The sequence below is a fragment of the Anastrepha ludens genome, chromosome 6, assembly GCF_028408465.1.
Source record: "Anastrepha ludens isolate Willacy chromosome 6, idAnaLude1.1, whole genome shotgun sequence".
In the NCBI taxonomy this organism is placed as follows: Eukaryota; Metazoa; Arthropoda; class Insecta; order Diptera; family Tephritidae; genus Anastrepha; species Anastrepha ludens.
In genome coordinates, this window is record NC_071502.1 from 80,580,014 (window position 1) to 80,603,134 (window position 23,121).

At 35.9% G+C, this 23,121-nt stretch overlaps 1 protein-coding gene across 3 annotated transcripts in view; it reads left to right on the plus strand.

The window, feature by feature from the left end:
* LOC128867795 (neuropeptide CCHamide-1 receptor) overlaps nt 1–23,121 on the plus strand; it is a 137,710-nt gene that overhangs the window by 67,736 nt on the left and 46,853 nt on the right. For 2 of the 3 annotated variants that reach the window (XM_054109301.1, XM_054109299.1), the window contains exon 2: nt 18,731–19,491. In XM_054109301.1, coding sequence (XP_053965276.1) covers nt 18,932–19,491 — 560 coding nt within the window. In that variant the 5' untranslated portion in view covers nt 18,731–18,931. The remainder of the gene's footprint in view (nt 1–18,730; nt 19,492–23,121) is intronic. The other variant, XM_054109300.1, reaches the window with a different exon arrangement.

Below are 23,121 nucleotides of genomic sequence, written 5' to 3' on the forward strand. Positions count from 1 at the left end.
AAAAAACGCAACTTCGAACCGACGCAAATCGAAGCGACTTGCCCACATACCCCACAATTCTGCTATAAGTTTTCAAATGAATTTTTGTATTTTTGAAATCACAAAATAAATTGCAAAAATTATACTTCTTCGATTCCTTTAAATGGAATTTGCGTGTGAAATTATATGCATTCACTATAAAGAGGTTTTCTTAAAATCTTTTAAACGGAAAAACTACGAACGATAAAGTTAGAGAGAAAAAATTACTGCTATTAAAACGCTATTTTTGTTGACGGAAATATTTGTGTTTTGTTCAAGCATTTTCAGGGAAAAGTTTTAGAAATTAAGTTTTTTTGAATTTTTTATCTAGAAAACTTTTACTGTATCCGGTACTTTTTTAAATACATGACCCCTATCGATATCGATAACTATGGTTTGAGAACTGAGAATAGCAAACTGTGTGGACATTTCTGTTCAGTAAAGTCATCACAAATCCTTTAAAGCCATAACAACACTTCTGAATTGTCGAAATTTACTTTGAACCAAAAAAAAAACAAATCTGTTCTCGAAGTTCAAAGAGTGAAGTATTGAAGAAGACGCAGAAATATCAATTCTGGGTCGTTCTCAACTTGTTGTTCTTGGACTACAATGAACATTTTGGATCATGGTTTGCGTGTATACAAAAAATTGCTAGAACAAGAATTGAAGCCAAGTTATTATAGTTTGAATCGCATTTTTCCTGATTGGGCTCATCTATATTTATTATTCGGAGTCATTAAAAAAGCAATAAAAAATTGGACTGATCGAATGGATCATATAACTCGTAGCTATGGCGGATATATGCAAAAAATTAATCTACCTGATTATGCTATAGTACTTTTTTCCATTGCGAATTAGTTTTTTCTATCATTTGATATCCATATCGTAAAGTCTAATCAATTTTTTTGATTATTTTAGTGAAAAAAGCTGCGCAATGTTGTGTGATATGAGTACAGCCCTCTTTTGGAGACCGACCAATTCAGTAATCTAACATCTAAAAAACAAAATTTACTAGAATGTTGTTAAAAAAGTTCCATTTCAAAACCTTTAATGGTGATTGGCATTGATTCACAGAGTTTATTTAGTGATTTAGTATATTGTGTCTACTTAGTTGAAAAAACTCCGATTTTTGATTTTAGTGGGTATGTAATATGTTTTGTCATTAAGCCCCTAAATTAGCTTCTACTGCTGCTTTGATTTTTGGTAATGATAATTTGCATAAAGTGGCATAAAGCAAACATCCGGCGTCTTAATATTTTAGTGATAAAAAAGTAATTTCCGATGCGCGTGGCGTATACGCAACAAAACTTAACGCGAAACCACGTAAATTACTTCTCACACGCGCTAAGTTTTATTTTCATTTGCATTTCGTACTTGTGTGTGTCATATGGACTGTTAGCCCGAAAGACATGATTTTCATTGCAATTTCTCTGATATAACACATAAAAAATTAAATATATTTAGAGCTGCCACCTCTTGGCTGGAGATCACCATCCTTCGAGCGCAATTCTCTCATTAAAATATTCCTGATAAAAGCCATATGCATCTTCTAAAAAATGTCAATCAAGTTTTTTAGATGCGCATTTTACGCATACTTGTTTTATTAGAATTTTTCAATTATTTTACATATATTTCATTTACGCTGCTCTTGCTTTTGCCCGCCAATATATTTAATACTTGCATTTTAATCAAACGTGTAAAATTTATGCAATAAAAAGGCTAATTTACTTGATGTGATGAAAAATAAATGAAAACGTCGTCATCGATCGCTTAGTTCTGCGTATATACAAACGTACATATAGATATGACTATGTATATTATATATACAGCCCTGCTCTCTTTCAATGAGTGCAAATAAAAATACTTCTTCACTCGGACGAAATCAGACCGTAGCTTCTCAGTCGTATATTGGGTTCTCATAGTTCATAACTTTTCTGTGGCTTGTAGTTTCTCGATATTCGACCACACGCATGCGGTTATCAAATGCTTTGCCAAGCTCAAACGGAATTTAAGAAGCATCAGTGGAGCCTTCCCGTATTCGCAGCGTAAATAGATATCCACTAGAAGGAAAATTATCAAAAGAATAAGATGATGTTTCGTAATGCTAAGAGAGACACCAGGAAATGGAAAAAGCAATTCAAGCGCAATGTAGAACCACTGGTCCCTTTTTGTAGGAAAACATCACGACACTCTTCGCAGATATAAAGAAAAATTTAGCCCACTCATACGGTTATGCACGAAGTTAAATGATAGTTTCAAAAGGTAACATTGAAGTACTTTAATGCCTCAGTGTGCGTTTATATTGGAGCTGCAATAGATGCGTTACGATGTGCAGAATGCAGAGGAGTGGCCAACTTAAGGCCGTTAAGTGGCTCTCAGCGATTTTTCAGAAAACAGATAATTTCCTGACGTAACCGGACTTATGACAGCTATTTGCTTGCGAAATAACTAAGATTGTGTGGGTAGTATTCGAAAAAATGTTAAGTTACTTCGTTGACGTTTAAACCACAACTGAATGGACGAGTGTGGGAATACGTGTGAAAAGAGCGGGCAGAATTCCGCTGTCGAGCCTTCCATGATGTAGCAGCCGAAGTTACTCTCACAATTTTAATTAATATCTTTCTTGGGTCTCGGCATTAGTTTGGTTCGAAGCAAATCGAAACAATGAGCGACACCAAAGCATAAATATTGTTTCCGTCTCCAAGTGCGTTTTACCATATATGTAGTTCAAAATACACTACAAATTTTCGCATACATATGAATATTAAGGAGTTTGATTACATTTTATAAAAAATTTAGGAAAAAATTCACGGAGCAATTTATTAATTTTTTTTTTGTTTTGGGGTTTGGCCGAGCTTCTCCTCCTATTTGTGGTATGCGCCTTGATGTAGTTCCACAAATGGAGGGACCTACCGGCAGTTATTTTGTTTGAGCAGCTTTTTCATGGCAGAAATGCACTCGGAGGTTTGCCATTGCCTGCCGAGGGGCGAATGTTTTTCTTCATTTTGGTGTTTCACCGAGATTCGAACCTACGTTCTCTCCGAATTCCGAATGGTAGTCACACACCAATCCATTCGGCTACGGCGGCCAATAATTTAGTCAATTATATATTCGCCGTTGCTGTTTACAACCTCTTCCCACCTCTCGACCAATTTGATGATGCCGTTCTGCCAAAAATCGCTTGGTCTAGGTCGAAGAAGTTCTTGAGCCAGTTTTTAAAGGCTCCTTTGTTATCGAATGTAACGTCCTTCATATGGTCTGACAGGGAGCGGAAGAGATGGTAACCATAATTTTTATCCATTAAATACCGTACATCTCTCAACTCGACGATTGAGTCATCTAATTCAGGGGTTCCTAGACATTGTAGCATTGAGCGTAACTGCAGAGTCGATGAACTAGGGAACCTTGCTACCAAGTTGACTGATTGGGTACACAGACAAAGACGTAGGCATACACTTACTGATTTGTAAGCTACTTATTTTTGTAATTGTAAGAGCATCAAATGAAAGATGGCGGTCTGAAACCAATTGCAGAATCGCCCGACGATTGTGAGAATCTCTGCTAAGCCAAAATAAGCGCTGTCTTAGCAGACTGATTTCCGTTATAAGGGCACAGTATCTATGAGTAATAGGCAGACATGCCCATAGGATGGGCGAGCAAATGCATGGATTCTGCAAAAGATGAGGGAGAAACTACCTCGCCCCTCCTGTGCCCTTGCTCTATCCGGACGTACACTTATCATTTTTTTTTAAACTGGACGATCTCAGTACATTTTGTTAAAAGTACACATTGGTTGAAGGAGAGATAAGGACCATGAACCTGTTAAAATTTCATGATATTCTATTCATTGGTTCGTAAGTTATTGTACTAGAAGTGAAGCTACTTTTGTTATTTGAAGCTTCCAAAAAACTCCACAAAACCGTTTTGAAAGATCGAAAAGTGAAGTTGCGTGAGTTAGCTGACATCGTAAAGGTATCAAGAGAACGTTTTGGCTTTATATTGCATGAGCATTTGACTATGAAAAAGCTCTTTTCAAAGTGGATGACGTTTGTTCACTGTTGACTAAAAAGAATAACGTGTTGATGATTCTGAGCAAAAGCAAAACTACATGAACTGAACTTCGAATTGCTCCCACATCCACCGTATTTGCCAGACTTAGCTACCAGCGGGACCTTTCAGCCTATGTATTATACAGGGTTTTATTGAAAAGTAATGAGCCGAACCGAATCGGCTGGTGGGGGAAAATAATCGTTGGACCTTCCCCTTCCACTAGAAACCGGTCCCAGTTCGCTGGCAACAGCGGTGCAGTCAACATCGCTCCGCGCGTGAAAGCTGTTTTAAAAGTGTGTTAGGATTTTACAGTGGCGAAAATGCAGCGATCGTTGGAGCAACGTTACTAGATCAAATTTTGCGTAAAGGTTAACAAAACGAGTACCAAAACCATTGGGCTAATCAAGGAGGCTTACGGGGACCAATCTCTGTCCAGTGCCCAGGTAAAACGGTGGCACAAGGAAGGCCGGGAGGACGTCGAAAACGAACAGCGATCTGGAAGGCCTTCGACGACGCAAACAGACGAAGATGTGAACCGTCGTGCTAGTCTACGTGAGATCAGTGATGAGTTAAATTTAACTTACTACAATGTGCGGGAAATCGTGACCGGAAAACTTGAAATGCGCAAAGTGTGTGCCAAATTGGTTCCAAAGGTTTTGACTGATGAACAAAAGCAATTGCGTGTGGAAAAGAGTCCCCACCCTCCCTACAACCCAGACCTGTCCCCTCCGGACTTCTTCTTGTTCCCGTGCCTGAAAAGAAAGCTGAAGAGGAGGCGTTTCGACTCCATCGAGGCGATCCAAAAAACTGTGACAGCCGAATTGAACGCGATTCCGTCGGATGAGTTTAAAAAATGTTTCCTGCAGTGGAAGGACCGCTACCAGCGGTGTATTGACGCTCAAGGGTCCTATTTTGAAGAATACTAGTTTTATAAGCCAAAAGGTTTAATAAAACTGCTTAAAAAAATAAGGCTCATTACTTTTCAATCAAACCCTGCATATGTATTTATACGTTATATTCCAACTTACGGAATTATTAACCGTCCTTGAATAGAGTGGTTTATGAATCTTTTGATCAATATAAATCAGAATTTATAGCATTTCAAAATTTATAAAATAAATTTGTTGAGAGTTCTCAATTAGTTTATTTTTTACATAATAATTTAAAAGTGTATCTTGTATTATTTATTTTATGAATTACTTTTCTTTATACTTTTATTTTCTTATTTATTATTTCCATTTTATTTAAAATTTGTTTTTGTGGTACATATTTAGTTACGCATGCTAATAATTACGAATTCTCTACAACTGGCAATGCAAAATATGTTCAGAATAAAATATTCATTTGGCAAATGCAAAATGTGCATACGCAAATTAGTAAATAGATATATGCGTCGAATGTGTAAACCAATGTGTTTTTATATGCGATTGTCAGAAGTTGCTGGCTCCAGTTCTATAAATACCTACGTGACTTTGGAAAATAGTAATATTTTTATAGTACGAACTAAATAAGTACTGTTATGCTGCTCCCTTAGATTGCTCCATAAAATTGAATAGTAAACTGTGCACAAATTCCGCTTTTATTATCCCTCTACCAGACTTAGTTCATAAAACTTAGTTGGGAGGATACTCAAAATTCTCATACTTGCATTAACAATTGTGAATGGGCACGCGACAGCGCCTGCGGCCTTCAGCAAATATATGTATTTTCGTAGATACCACAATTAAATTTGCCGCAAAGTTATTTGCTACATTCAAAAAACATATGCAAATAAAATTCAGCGCTCTCTCATGCATGAAGTGATAAAACTTTTATACTCGTAAACTTATTCCGACAGAAAAAGTAATGATGCGTCTAAGTTTTGTCAACACTGAATTTTATATGCCCTGCAAAAGAACAACAGAATATGAGATAACGTAATTTTTTCATCACGTAATTGTAGATGAGGTGAAAGAGTAGAAAGAGCGACGATATGTAAGCAAAACTTTCTTAGGAATCTGTTTACTTTGGTAGTTGGTCGGAGTGGATCGAATAGAATAGTTTCAATACATGCATGCTGCTTTACTTTCATCGATAAATGTAGTTTTGGGAATAGATAATAGTCACAGGGCGTCAATAAAGCATCTACATTTTTGTCAGAAATTCCCTATTAGCTCTCGCCCGTTTAATTAAATGGTTTGACCCTCTGACAGCTTTGGAATACCTTATACTCCCATTTTCTCTATTCATTGATCAAATCGACTGATTCCTTTAGAAATATCCAAATGCTTTTAAATAGGAAAAATAGGAGGACTGGAATGTTTTTAGAAAATATTTGTTAGAAAATATCAGTGATATTTGCCAAAGTCACAAAGGTTGTCAATATAAACTTGTACTCTTAATCCGACTTGTGTATATTAAAAGAAATTTTAATATTATTTCAGATCCAAATTTTATGTTTATTAGCCCAATATGCACAACACAGCTTATAAAAAACTAGCTTTAACCCGCGGCCCCGCTCGCGTAGGAGTAGTTTTGAGGGATTTAGGAAATGTATATAAAAGAAATACAAACAATAATTTCATAGAAAATAATTTTTTTTTTTATTATTAACCATAATATTATCCCGGCATCCGTTGCTATGCTTCGTTGAATAAAATCAAAACAACTAATCAGAAAAATATTAAGCAAAATTATTTTTATTAATTTTCTATCTCAAACCGTTTTTGAACTTTGCATTTGGGTCATAGTTGAACAGCTTATGCGGATTATGAAGTCTAGAGTGTGCTATAAATAGTGGGAAATAGGAAAAACTAAGATTTTTTAAATTACATTTAAGCAAATATTCGATTATTAGTGACGAATGAGAGTGGTGGCGCGGCCTGGGGCTGTGGGAAGAGAGTTACATCATAAAAACATGCCTATAACCTTCATTGGGTTAAAATATGAATGTAGAAAAATTTTTACGTCATTTGGTGTTGTCGTTTCGTAGTGATGCGCGGAGAAAGTACAGACATTCACCTTTATAGTATAAAGTTAGTGATATTATGTTCTAATATGAGGATGTAGAAATTACGACGTAAAATACTAAAAAATAAAGTAGATAAGTGCGTCATCCATTATTTTCTCGGTAGATGACTGTAGTGATCGATAACTCGTAAAATATCGATTAAACGATTTTAAATTTATACTCGTTGTCAAGGTGAGATTTCACACTAAAAAAATATTTTCCTGGTTTCTGCTTGTTCCATTCAGTTGTGAGTTACGGGGTGTTAACAATGGAAATCAACAAAAAGAAAATTCGGTATATTTTACAGTTTTTTTTTTTTTGATGAAGTTGAAAATCCAAGCCAGGCCGTTGAAATTGTGAATGCTGTATATGGTGCTAATTGCAAGCAATCTTGCTTACGCCGATTCCATTCAGGCATTTTTGATATTAAAGAAAATGTCGAAAAAATCACAGAAGTAATCGAAGTCGATCGGCATATTATTAGTCGCAGCATCGTCCAGGAGCAAAAATAATGGACTTCTTTTTGCCCAAACAAATATTTTACCCAAGAACCAAATCATTCAATTCCCATATACAAATCGGTCGCTAAGGCCGATAATCCACACACATTTTCTTTCTCTTGTAGTTTTTGAGATATTGCTAAATACTGTTTTGATTAAATATAAATACTGCTCGTCAAGCGTATGAATATGTTATGTATATGCATATGTCAAAATATGTTATGTATTAAATTAACATTAGGCAACTCAATTTTCTAGTTGAATGGTTTGAAGATATTTGAAAACTATTTTGATAAAAATTTACAATATTTAGTATTAAAATTAATTTTAAAATTTACTTAATTACTTAATCTTAAAAAAGTAGTAATTTTTCAAGTTATTTTAGATTTTTGTAAATTATAAAGTATTCCTTACCGTTAAAAACCTCTTTTCTACAAGCCAACATGAGTTATTCGCCAATCACTCCTCGGTCACAAATCAGCGATTTCTGCTTTTGGAAATAAGTCTCAGGTGAAAACTATCCACAGTGACCTCCAGAAAGCTTTTGGCAAAGTATCACATCGTTTGCTTCTGCTGAAATTTACCTCTTTGGTTTTCATTCAACAATCTTGTCCTCGGTTAAACCCTACTCAAGTGCCTTGTAGCCCTTGATAATGTCGGGTATTCATCGGGTAAAAAATAGAGTATTCAATCAAAGCTATCCAACTGATCCTACATAGTCATTGTAAGACCGATACTAACATATGCAGCACTAGTCTGGTGACCCACTGTGGAAAATAAATACAACCAAACCAAGCTGAACAAGATACAAAGATCAGCGCTTAGCACCCGTCCTACTGAAGGGCTAGATATTTTTATTGTGTTGAATGGGGTTGCTAGTACCACCTCCTTCGTTATGTCTAGTCCCGAAACCTTTCTTCCTAGCTCATATGATATCTAATCACCTTCTATATTTCTATGACCAGTAACTCATACCAGAGTAATTTAAAGCCATGACCCAGCAATTCTAGGTACTTTCTTCACTGTAAAACTAGTTTGGGTGAAATGTAATTGGAATCTAAGGCTTCAATAGCTGCTTGATTGTTTGAAAAGATAACTACTCTTGCCCCAATTTCTTTGTAGGGTTTTAGTAATTTGGATGTGAAACCAAAAATGAATTTTATTTTTTTTTTTCAAAGAACGGTTTACAATTTTTCGTCGACAAACTTAGGCTTAAAATGTAGGTGACAAAATTTCCTTTCAGAAAACCTCTCTTTTGTCGATATAAAAAATATTTTGTTCCAAAAAAAAGTTAATAAACTTTGATAATTTAGTAAAAAACGTCAAAAATGCCTTTTTTTAACTTTCAACAACTGTTTTGCGAAAACTACTACTTCCATTGACACGAATTATAGATTGCCATGTAGGTTATATGTGTGCCTTTCGAAATTTATGCACTTCAAAGAAATGGCGCGCACTGGTTTCGAGATTGCAGGTAATAATTGCACTATTGCGCAAAAAACAGGTTTTTTGGGAATATCTCGGAAACCGTTCTTTAAAAAAAAAAAAAACTCATTTTTGGTTTCAGCGACCTCAAATTTAAAAAACGCCTTTTGTTCGAGGACCATTTTTGGTGTAAACTAGTGTAATAGTTCTGCCTGGAACACGCCGGCAAAATAAGTTTGTTTTAAGAAATTATTGAAAAGTAAATTAAATATGAGTTAGGAATTTTCGTAATAAAAGCCATAATTCTTTCAACTTTGTAAATATCTTTGAAATGTTGGAGGTGGAAAATGTATAACTTGTTTGGATTGGTTAAGCGCTTCTGGTCATATCAGAACTTTCTAGGCTTTATCTTTTTTTATTTAATCCAAAACAACTATTTGGAGATATCTCGAAAACATTATGATAGCAAGAGAAATGTATGAGGGCTTTTGGACGTATTTTACAATAATCCATTTCGTTTTTGTTTGTTGATGTAAAATATGTAGTGTATTAATCGGGCATAGTTAATTCGGAAATTAACCGATTGGTTTTGCTTTTTCTGTGGATATTTAGAGCGCTATTGAAACAAAAGAATCATACTGGCCTCTGTTAAGGAGCCATATCGGGACAATTTTTCTACTTCTTTAATTTCTTGAATATATGTATTGTATATAAGAACAGCAATAAAAATCAATTCGCAAAATAGTTTTTCATGTCTAAATGAAACGGCTTATAAAACCAAAAGAATTTAACTTAGAAAAAAAAAAACATTAAAAATGAAAGCTACTCTCAGTTACGCACTTTTGCAAATAGTTGGTAATTTGGTTTGGTAATTACTCAAGTTCTGGAGACACGTATGACATCTAACCAACGATAAAATCATTTATTACTTTTCATTCTCGTCTATATTTTTCCTACGAATAATAAATCCCGATTTTTTAGCAACTCACAAGCATTGTTGTCCAGCACAACACGAGCACAGTATATATCTAATTTATCACTTTTGAATCAAGAATGGAAATCAGAAATTCGATTCATGATTAAACATGAAATTACTACTACATACTTATATATTACAGACAGCATGACTCATAACTAGACGCCGACTCTTTCGCAATATAGTGTGGCCTACAAAGCTGGCACTCAATAAATAATTGTTGCATGATTTTCCAAACACTGCAATGCACTGATAACAAATAAAGCTGAATGCAAGCGCACGTACACATTGTTAAAAAAGTTTTTGAATTGAAAAAATGTGGCAATTTTTCTAATCCTAAAACTTTACTTTCCTCCCTTCTGCTTTTACGTTACCAAAGTCGGCCAAAGCAGTCGCTACAGAAAGGATAGAAATAGAAATAACGAATAAAGAAAATAAATTAAAAAAAAAAGTTTATCAACTGTATGCGCACGAACGTCGAGCGGTGGTGAATAGAGAAAATGAATGAGTTCATCATACGCACTGTTGGCCAGTTGACTGCCATAGAGGCATACAAATATGTGTAGTACATATGTATGTGTGTCACCTGCCTGTATGCATGCTCATACCACCTTTATGATTGTGAAACTTTCAATTGACGTTTTTGGTAAAACCAAAATACATCAATACCGGGTGTTTCTATTATAAACCAAAGTACTTGGTTCGCCGAAACTTTTTCTCACGTTTGGAATATTTATTTATTTGTTTTTATTGAAAAGTTAAAAAAACTATACAAAGATTCTTACTGATTAAAACTATAACCCAGATTGAAACATTTTGATGATGAAACCAGAATAATACTGAATTTAGTAAATTAGAGGTCACATTTTCTGGCTAAGAATAATCAAACGCAATAGAATTTGAAATCTTGTTTAGCTCTCGAAGTGTAAGCTCTACTGGGCCATCCTTTGTCGCAATTCATAGTGAATTTTTTTATATAAAAAAGTATTATAAGAAACAAAACTTCTCTCATTGGAAATAAAAAATGAATAGCAAGTAGCAGTGAGGGCTAATCAATATCGCCCAACAAAAGACAGAGACAGAATAGTCCTTCTGTTTTCAAGGAATTTTAACTTATATGAAAAGAGAACGTATGTTCAGAGAAAGATGGGCTCAGAAAACTTGAGGAAACTAAAGGCATATTTAAGAAAGATAATTCACTCCTTACAATTTTTCGCATTAATGTATGTAGTTAATACTGGTAGCTTTTAGATAGCTATTTGCAGTCTTATTTCGAGAAATTTTACGAACTGACTTTTGATTGAACAGTTAATTCTTTACAGACTAAAGAAAGGTTATCATTTAGCAATTCTAAAAGTTCAAGTTTATGTTTAGGAAAGTAGTATTAACATCAATGAGACAAGCATAACACAGATCATCACGGGTTACCCAAATAGCAGATTAGTGGTAAAAATTACCGGAGATCAGCCATTGAAAAAATATGAGAATATTCTGGCCAAACACCCTTAGTAACGACGTAACAAACGAAGAACACATCCTTAGGCAAATCAAACGCAGAAAGTGGCGATGGATAGATCACACATTGAGAAAACCACCAGATAGCATCACGCGAATGGCACTGGACTAGAACCTGCAAGGGAGCAGAGGTCGGCCAAACAACACCTAGAGAAGGTCGACTCTGCACGAACTAGCAGATGCCGATATCGCATGGGACGCTGCAAAAACAAAAGCACAGAACCGTGTACGATGGAAGAGTCTTGTCGAGGCCCTATGCTCCCGAGATGAGTGAACAAGGAAAACAAATTCCAAAGCAACGACGTCTACAAGCAGTAATTAGTGCAAAGAGATTCTGCACAAAATTAGTTCATCAATTTTCCTTTATTTGCATATTTTCATAAATGCCCCACTTTATGTTTGAATTGTGAAGTTCAGTTATTATTTCGTTTACTGGAAAACTTTCAAATAATTAAATATTCCATTATTTTTATTTTTACAATAAAAGGCTGAATTGATTATTTCAAATTGGCTTTTGTCTTTTGAAAATTAATTAAACCGTTCTCAAGTTATGGGGGATAGAAGTGAGAACAAACAAGTGCCACTGTATGTTTGTCTCTATGCGAATGAGCAAAAGTAGGTAGCACAGGACAAAAACATAATAAATAATATAATTAAACTAATTCTTCGCCGCATTGCAAACAACAAAAGTCTTAACTGTATACAGCTTATTTAAAACTGTCTTTCATAGAAAATTCGCAGGATGAATAGAACAGCGTGAAAACAAAAAAGTAGATATTTAAATACTGCGTAAAAGACAACAATAGGCGGCAAATAGAAAAACTTGTATGATTTCATGCCGCATAGTAACATTCTCGTATGGTCGAGCTCATAGTGTATTAGATGTCCTCTATTATGAAAGCTTAAAACAAGTAATTAATAATATGCGCTGTGAGTATTATATCGGTTCAAAGAATTTCGAATGAAGCAGTTCAAAATATAATAATAACATCAAAGGAAATTATTATAAAAGATGTGAGTCTGAGGTGTCAAAAAGTTGGTTTTGGAAGGTATCACTTTAAGGCCAAAATGCTTTAAAACTTGTCCTTAAATCACTCTTTATTATAGATTATGAAGTCCATAGTCATAGCCCAAAGCCATGGTTCTTACCAATAACGATTTTGCTCATTTGCAATAACTAAACACTGAAGTGGCAGTGTTGCAAAAGCAGCTATTAAAATCAATTTTATGCAACAATTCATGGTTTTCTGCTGAGAAATTACCAGATATTTTGTTTGAAACTCAGTGTCACTTTATATCGATTAATTAAACGTTCATCTTCAGAATAAATAATGCATTAGTTGGCATTGCCGACATTTATCAAATTCAGAGCCGAATCACTATGAAGGCAGAACAAAAGTAATTAATTGTGAGAAACTTTAATACCGATTACACAGTGCGACATCAAAAATCAAACCGCACCGGACCTTTTTTTTTTTTGAAAATATACCTATTCAATAGCAAAACCCTCGCTGGGTTTTTAAAAGTTAGCTCGATTTTTTTTTTTATAGCGTTTTGAAGTTTTCTATTTTCATGAGATTTTGGAGTTTTACCTGTACGCTAAATTTGACTTATAAATCGACCTTTGTTTGATTTAATCGATTTATTTTGTCATAGCTGGATGCAGAAATTTCGTACATGTACAAATAAACTTATTTTGAGAAGAACCTATATCTCAATACGCAATTTTGAATACCAAAATTTCAAAAAATTGTATGTTTTTACCATTTTTTACTGTAATTATGAAAATAATTTTATACGTAACCACCCGTCAAAACTACCATCAAACTGCGATGCCATTTGAGTCAAGATACCGAGGAAAACGAGCTCCAGGTGCCATACTAGCCGAAATATGTTGGTGGAGTAAACATATTTTTCAATACGACCAGGAAGAAAATGAAGGAAAATGGAGTAACCAGGAGGAAAAAGAATATGAGGTAGAAGAAGAAGAGACAGGCATGGAATTCTTTACTGATGAATCTGATTACTCTGATAATGATGATGTTGAAATTCAATCATTGTCGAAAAGAGCTCGTCACCAAGGTTTTAGTACGTAAAAATTCTTTATTTTAATAAAAAAAATAAAAAAATTAATAGGACTATGAATAAGTTCGTGCGGTTTTTTTTCGAAATTTGAAACTTTATTGACGTAAAATGGTTACAAATTTAATATTCAAAATATTGTCCATCGCTTACTACTACTTTTTCCCATCTTTCTGGCAATTCACGGATTCCCTTTGTGAAAAATTCGGTCGGTTTTGCCGCAATCCACGAATCGATCCATTTTTTGACTTCATCGTAATTACGGAAGTGCTGGTCAGCCAGGCCATGTTGCATCGATCGGAAGAGATAGTAATCGGATGGCGCAAGGTCTGGACTATACGGCGGGTGGGGTAGGACATCCCATTTGAGCGTTTCTAAGTATGTTTTGACCACTTGTGCAACATGTGGCCGAGCATTGTCATGTTGCAAAATAACTTTGTCGTGTCTATCGGCGTATTGCGGCCGTTTTTCTCGCAGTGCTCGGCTCAAACGCATCAATTGTCGTCGGTAGACATCCCCCGTAATCGTTTCATTCGGTTTCAGTAGCTCATAATACACAACACCCAGCTGGTCCCACCAGATACACAGCATAACCTTCAGGCCATGAATATTCTGCGCCGACGTCGATGTTGAAGCATGGCCAGGGTATCCATACGTTGCCCGACGTTTTGGATTGTCGTAATGGACCCACTTTTCATCGCCAGTCACAATTCGATGCAAAAAACCCTTTCTTTTGTGCCGTTGAAACAGTTGTTCGCATGCCATAAAACGGCGTTCAACGTCTCTTGGCTTCAATTCATACGGCACCCAATGGCCTACCTTTCGGATCATTCCCATGGCTTTTAAACGTTTGGAAATGGTTGATTGATCAACTCCCAAAGTTTTTGCAACCTCTTCTTGCGTTTGAGCCGGATCTTGATCGAGCAATTCCTCCAATTCGGTATCCATGAACTTTGGCGGCGCACCCTCGCGTTCTTCGTCTTCCAAGCCAAAATCACCACTTTTAAAGCGTGCAAACCACTTCTGGCACGTTCGCTCAGATAGAGCATGCTCACCATAAACTTCCACCAAGATACGATGACTTTCGGCTGCTTTTTTCTTCATATTAAAATAATGAAGAAGAATTCCCCGCAAAAACACATTATTTGGCACGAAATTCGACATTTTCAAGTGTGGTAAAAATATTGTTGTTTACGCTTCAAATAAAAAACTTATACTGACGTTTGTGCCTTACGACAGTAGCTCTCCAATGAATGTTTGGAAATGTGGATCGATGGAATAATAATCAAGTTACGCCATCTGTTGTAAAACCGCACGAACTTATAAATAGACCTATTATAAGAATTCAAGTCTATAATCTTTTTACTTAATCTATTTAATATTTTTACCTACAGAGTTTTTAGATATTTAAAAAAAAATTTAAAGCAGAGTATAAAAAAATTATTTTTATGAAGAAAAATCTTGTTAAAAATTTATTTTTTTAGAAAATAACAAACTTAAAGTTCAGTTTTATGTTTTTATATTATCTTATAAATGACTTTTTTAGTACATTTTGCAACATTTTTGCTAGAAGAAATAGTGAGAAATTTTAATTATTTTCATAATTACAGTAAAAAATGGTAAAAACATACAATTTTTCGAAATTTTGGTATTCAAAATTGCGTATTGAGATATAGGTTCTTCTGAAAATAAGTTTATTTGTACATGTACGAAATTTCTGCATCAAGCTATGACAAAATAAATCGATTAAATCAAACAAAGGTCGATTTATAAGTCAAATTTAGCGTACAGGTAAAACTCCAAAATCTCATGAAAATAGAAAACTTCAAAACGCTATAAAAAAAAAAATCGAGCTAACTTTTAAAAACCCAGCGAGGGTTTTGCTATTGAATAGGTATATTTTCAGAAAAAAAAGGTCCGGTGTGGTTTGATTTTGATGACCCCAAAATTGTCGCACAGTGTTATTTATTGAATTTTTTTTTTTTTTATGCCTTGATATCTCTTGTCAAATTAACAATAAATAATTTGTACATGAAATTATTTATACAGTTATATGAAGAAATACCGCTCTTAATCAGAGCATAGGGTGGAAACAAACTCAGACCAACGTGAGCGATCTTTTGCAATTTTTCGAATTTCATGCCAGGAACATCTTGATTGGTATTCCGCGTGTGTTGATCGCATCCAAGTTGTTCGTGGTCGTCCTCTTCTTATGGAACCTTGTGGATTCCATTCTAGGGCCATCTTTGTGATGTCATTGTCTTCTTTGCGTAAGGTGTGCTCTGATCAACGCCATTTCCTTTCTTTGATATCAGCTGCGGTGGGCTTGCACATTGAAATATTTAAAAGATTTTCATTGGTGATAACTCATGGCCAAAATATGCGGTGAATAATGCGCAGACATCTGTTGATAAATGTTTTTAGGCGATTTCATATGGTATCTGTGACTTTCGAAAACCGCTACTTCGTTTTCGCGATTTTGGCAACTGTCAACACTTCAAATAAAGATATAAAAGGAAGAGAATTTACTTCATTGCAAATTTCAGTGAAGGGCTTAGTCATATTGTGATTTTAAAATTTCTGATCTTTAAATTAAAAATACTAAAAAACTGGAGTCCCGTCGGAGCGAGTGCTCGAAAGAGCTAGAAAGTTAAATTGGAACTAAATTTTAGAAGACAGAGTGGCAAAAGCTTCAACAGCACTTTACTCATACAAAAAAACCATGGGATTAACTTGGGGGTTATCGCCGACAATAGTGCACTGGTTGTATTCAACAGTGGTACGCCTGATTGTACTGTACAGAAAATTAGTAAGTAGGCCGGCTCTTGATGAAAATATTATTGCGAACAGATTGGTTCGTAACAAAAGCAAACTTATGCAAAAGTGGAGCTCTTAGAGCCACTCCCACGGAAGCACTACACGTAATTTTATACTTGTTATCAATTCACTTATATAGTAAGCAACTAGCTGCCAAGTCAGCATTGAGGCTCAGCGAACTCGCCCTCCTAAAAACTGTCAATAAAGGACATTCTACTATATTAGACAAGCTTTCCACTATTCCAGCTACTACAGACTTTTATAACAGTCCAGAGCTCCATTTTAATAAATTCTTTACCACAATATTTACTTCTAAAGAGAACTGGAACAGTGGTACGATACATGTTGAAAATAGAGTCAGTATATTTACTGGCAGAGTCAGTATATTTACTGGCAGATATAAGCTTGATGTTCAGATATATAGAGGCGTTTATTCTGAAAGGCTGTACATAAGTGCATCCCTCCGCTTACCTACTCACTGTAGTGTCTTTCAGGCAAAAGTTATCGCCATGAGAGAAAGGTAAATGTAAAGCCGATGAGTTAAACAGGAAAGGTACCACTTTTCAACTACTCAGTATTGGTGTCATAGTGGGTACCTATGGCCACGATCAAACTAATAATCAAAAGATGAAGGCACATGCCTAACAGCTGGGTAACTATGGCAGCAAATAAATAAGAAAAGGGCAAATGAACTGCTTAGTCTTTCAAGAAAGGATATCTCGAAGGTCGTGGCTTGTATAACCGGTCATTGGCTGTTTGGCAGGCATTCCTTGAGACTAGGAGTTTTCTCTCATGAACATTGTAGACATTGTAGAGATGAGGAAGAGGAAGAAGCAGTTGAGCCCTTTCTTGGCAATTGTTCAGCCTTTGCTAAAATCAGAGCACTTTTTCAATTCTCTTATAAAACCGTCTGGCGTAGAGATTGAACCAGTCTTAGGCTTCATAACATCCACAAAATTGTTCCACGAAGAAAAGTAAATGAGGTCCTAGTGTCGCACAATGGTATCACAAGGGGCCTGTAAGGTCTAAGTGAGTTGGTCGTACAGACCTTGTTCAGCCTTTGCTAAAATCAGAGCACGTTTTCTAGGTAAACACTTTTTCAATTCTCTTATAAAACCGTCTGGCGTAGAGATTGAACCAGTCTTAGGCTTCATAACATCCACAAAATTGTTCCACGAAGAAAAGTAAATGAGGTCCTAGTGTTGCACAGTGGTATCACAATGGGCCTGTAAGGTCTAAGTGAGTTGGTCGTACAGACCTACCACCATAACCTAACCCAACCTTAAAGACCCCTGAAAGGCCCCTAACTAAGAGGAAAGTATATGTCTACTTGAATAGTCAGGCAGCTCTGCCATCGTTAGAGTCACTAAAAACACTCGTCTAAAACGGTAACTGAATGCCACAAATTATTGTACGAAATATCGCAATATTTTAAAATATACCTGATCCGGGTGCAAAGCCATAGAAATATAGAAGATAATAGCAAATCAGCAATTCCCTTAGCTACGTGCAAAGTATTAATATATTGACACTATATCAATGCTGCTAATATTTTAGCGAAATAAGCACGCAAACTTGGCCTGAATGGAACCATGACCGCACAAACTCACTACTGAATCTTAGGAGACAGGATGTAAGAAAAACGTTATGCGTACTAACAGGGCATTATCTAATGGGAAAGTATGAAAATAGACTAGGAGTACCACATACTGATTTTTTCGAAGCTGCCAAAGTATTGAGGAAGAGGAAACCGTGGAACATAGGAGGTGTTGCAGAAAAAGGTTTTCCACGCTCTCATTGAAGAGGTCACTCAAATAGGGGTTCCGAAATTCAATAAATGCACAGGTTGGTTCAGAGTCTTCAGGAGTATAAAGGACGACGTGGTATCACAATGAGACTATTCAGGCCTAAGTGTGTCAAGTCACAGCTGCTCAACCTAACCTAACCTAACCTAACCTGCACAGGCGGATTCTACTGTATTTAAGGGAAAATGATGTTTTCTCTTCTGCCATCACTTACCAATTTTTTACTATTTGCTTAAATCTTAGACTTGATACATGCTATACTCGTATAGAGGTGGATATGCATTCTTTCGAAAGCTATACATATTTTTCCTTCCGTTACCATATACCAATTTTTTACAAGCATGCACTAAAGTAAGAATAACATTATCTTTAAATTCTTAAGCCTTCTTAACATACATACATACATATTTACATTACGGCCGCCGTTGTGTGTGACCCACAAATTTCATAGTTCCACTTGTAACATTCTTAAAAAAATAGCAAATAAATTACTCTTTACCATCCCAACTCAGCAGGTCACCTATTAATTACAAAATATTTATCCACTTTTCAGCCTCAACGGAATGAACAGCACACACAATGGCATCGAAGCAACGCAACAACAAATTAAGTGAAGGAACTAAAACGCTGCAGTGAAGTGGCCCCTCTACGCCTCCACGGAAAACTCAGCTGGTGGTCGAATCGAAACGAACCGTAAACTAACTATACATGATAGGGGCAAAACACTAAAAGCAAACATAGTTACAAAAACAAAATGAAACAAATATTATTTTATGGCGTAGCAAATGCCGCTATGGCTGTGGCTGCGCTAGCACACAGTGCCGTAGCGAGCCTTAGCTATAATTCAAGCGCAATACAGAATAAAGGCCTGCAACATACAACAATAGGGGCAACACCAAAGCTTTCGCTCTCCTCCAGCTCTACAAATTACGATTTGCCACTATGGGAGTTGGCAACGCTCACGACAGCAGCTGCCGTAGCCACGACAGTCACAAGCGCCAGCAAGGACAACACCTTAACTCGCAGTAAGTTAGAGGATGAAGGCGATGGCGGCAGTGGTGAAGTTGTGGGTTTTATAGATAATTTGATGCACACCATGAGCACAACAGCGAACTTTGCCGACTACGACAACAGTACAGCGTTGGACGTGGATTACGCGGCCACGGAAACACCATTCGTACCCTACGTGCTACGACCAGAAACATACATCGTACCGGTACTTTTCGCGCTAATCTTCATAGTGGGCGTACTGGGCAATGGCACACTGATTGTTGTCTTCTTAGGCGTGCGACAGATGCGAAATGTGCCGAATACGTAAGTATTTTTGGGAATACTGGAATGGGGAATGTTATTATGTTAAAAGAGGAGTAAACTACATATAAAGACAGGAGTATGTAGGTATTACCTCTTGTGAACAAATAACGAAAATTATTTTTTCTTTTATTATTATCTATTGAATTATCAAGTTTATGAATGCAAAACAAGTTTCACAATCACTGGTACACCAGTGCGTATAAGTACTCTTCAATTCAGATCCGCAGTAGATTTAAGTAAAAGTGAGTAAACAATCCAGTGCTCGCAGGCAAAGATTTCTGAAGTGAGGTATGCAGGCGTGAGCTGAATGATAATAAAGATATATAGCATATTACAAAAACAGATAAGAATAATTTGTTGAAGTTTGTATGTACAAGCATACATATCAAAGATGTAAATGGGTAAGCCTAAGTATGCTAAAATGTCTAATAAAATTATATATGCTGTGTAAGCATAGACTTTTGCCTGTATTTTCTTGCCGTCAGTTGTCATCACTTACCCGTTTAAAGTGCAATGACAAGAGACTTTCTTTCTTTTCTACCCACGCTGGTTTAAGGAAGTGTGAGGACTTTGGTCTGTTTAAGCATTTTCGTCACATAATTAAAGACAACGTCTATTTGATTTCTATAAGACATTATGTGGGGTATTACGTGTTGCTATTAAATCAATGACAAGTCAGACGCGTGTCCACCGCGCTGTCCAGGAAGTGATTGACAGTTCAAAGATTCTAACAAAGAAAATTGAAACGTTTTGAGCGAAAAAATATCTTTCTTTTAATAATACTTACTTTCCGTCCTAGTAAACACGTTTGTTTATTGAATTAACTTTTTTGAATATGTCTTGTTTGCATAAAAAGATTACGGTCTCTTAACCTGAAGCGAAATATAGAATAAAGTTATTTGAATGGAGCTCGTTTGCATAAAATGATTAAGACTACTCAGCCTGTGGCAAATAGTGAACTACATAGATATATAATTATATATATATATATATATATATATATGTTACAGTATCATTAACTTCACTTGAAAAAAAATCGCACACTTTTAAACACTGATTTAAAGTAGAATTTAAGTACAAAGAAAGGTTTCCAGCAACACCCAAGAAAGGGTGTAAGCGCCAATTATTATTATTATTATTATTAAGAGAGGCAAATGAATTTTTTAAAATTTTCAACAAAACAAAAATGTATATGTAGCTTTTGACAATAAAAAACAGTACTTTCGAATGCATCTCTGCACACTGTAAGAATTTTATTAAAATGGGTAACACTAATCTAAAAGACAGCTCCGTTAAGCTCCAAACACGAGGTTGAGCGGACGGGCACTAAACAAATATATCAAGGAGATATTTTTTGTATTAATGTACAGTCTTTATAGATAACTCCTTTTCTGTTTTGCCGGGACAAACTAGCCAGTCTAGCATTCAGACAACATTAAGTCCATTGTACGACATTAAGCCCATAGATATATTACAAATTTCTGTGTTTATTTATTTTTTTTTTTTTTTTGCTCGGCACGAAATAAAATCTCACATATATTCCATTAGACACCCCTCGAAATTATTATAAAGGCTTCTCATATTGACAAGTTTCGCTTATTTACTTACGTATTCGTAATCCTTATTCCTGTTTTAAATCACACATGGTCTGAAAAGTGCCGGGCCTACCATATGGATCACCTTAAAAAAAGTTATTTAAATTTGATGATATTCTATTCATTAGGTCGTTTGTTATTTTCAAAGCAATTCGTATTTTAATTTTAAACTACTTATTGATGGGAAGTAATAACGTTCAAGAGAAGCGATCGCTTGAAAAGTGTTATGCAGGTTCTATTAAAAACAATAATAAAACGCTGGTTTGTTGACTCCAAACGTGAACGTAGGACACCGATGGTGCACAAGGCTATGGACGTCCAAATGAGGCGTCCAGAAAATATCAGAAAACTCCACAAAATCTTTTTAAATGATCAAAAAGTGAAGTTGCGTGAGTTAGCCGACTTCATAAAGATATCAAAAGACGCATTTGCTCACTGTTAACCAAAAACAAGAACGTTGATGATTCTGAACAATGACAAAACTATAGTACACCGTATGCGCCATATTTGGCTACCAGCGACTATTGGCTGTTCGCAGACCTAAAAAATGCTCGCCGGTAAGACATTTCGCTAAAATGAAGAGGTTATCGCTGAGGCCTATTTCGAAATAAAAGATAAATCGTTCTAAAAAGTAGTATTCAAATGTTAGAGCGGCGCTGGAATGGGTGCGTTGTTCTTGATGGAAATTATATATATATATAATTGGCGCGTACACTTTTTTTGGGTGTTTGGCCGAGCTCCTCTTCCTATTTGTGGTGTGCGCGTCTTGATGTTGTTCCACAAATGGAGGGAAATACAGTTTTAAGCCGACTCCGAACGGCAGATATTTTTATAAGGAGCTTTTTCATGGCAGAAATACACTCGGAGGTTTGCCATTGCCTGCCGAGGGGCGACCGCTATTAGAACAATGTTTTTCTTAATTTTGGTGTTTCACCGAGATTCGAACGGACGTTCTCTCTGTGAATTGCGAATGGTAGTCACGCACCAACCCATTCGGCTACGGCGGCTTGATGGAAATTACATAGATGAATAAAGCTTACTTTGAATAAAGAATAAAACAAATGTTTTCTTTGTTAGGATAGGGACTTTTCAGCCCATGTGATATCTATATTTACATATATATATTTTTTAATTTATTGTTCTTCATTCCAAAATAAGACCATATTGATCCAATATTTTAACTTTATACAAGTTTTATAATTAAAAATAAAAATTTACTAATTAAAAAAAGGCTACAAAGGCCACTCTGAACTGAAAAATAAACAACCAATGACACTTCATTGCCATCTGAACAACGACTGATTGGACGAGTGTATGAAAACATGTGATATTCGGTTGCGGAATCTCCCATGTGGCGTAGCATACAAAGTTCCCCTCTCAATTCTTTTTGTAGCATAGTTAAAGAGCAAACCTTTTAATCTATCATTCTTGAGTCACGATACCACAATAGCCGCCACCTCATTATTCTCTCCAACGCAACAATTTAGCGTTTATGTAAAATTTTAATCTTCAGGTAACAAAACACGCACAGTATCAGGGCCAGCTTTAAATAAAGAGGGAATGGAGGAAAGAGTTAGCAAACCTTCAGTGCGCGAATTAAGGGATGAAACGTTTTGGCTGGATGACCGCTGGATCAACGAAACACGCTGCAAATTGACGGATGGGCACATGGAAGAACCGGAACTTCGGTGAAATCACTTTTATACAACCCAAATGCTTTCGTGGCACGAGTATTTCCAGAAATACTTGTTAAAAATAGGAAAATGCGAACGCTCCACATGCCTACGAAGATGCTGCTGAACACATTCTTCCAATGCATGCGTTGGAAACAAGAAATATGAGAAATACTCTGAAGTAATGCGAAAGCGGTTCCAGAGTGGGCAACGGTTCCAAATGAGGGGGAGTTATTCAGTCTCCGGACATACCATTGCTGGGACGGCATCTTTGACGTTGCACTAGGCATTTTCAGCCCCCTCATCCGAAAAAAACCATACATTTTTGGTTAGCATTTTGAATTTTACGATTTTAGCGGAGA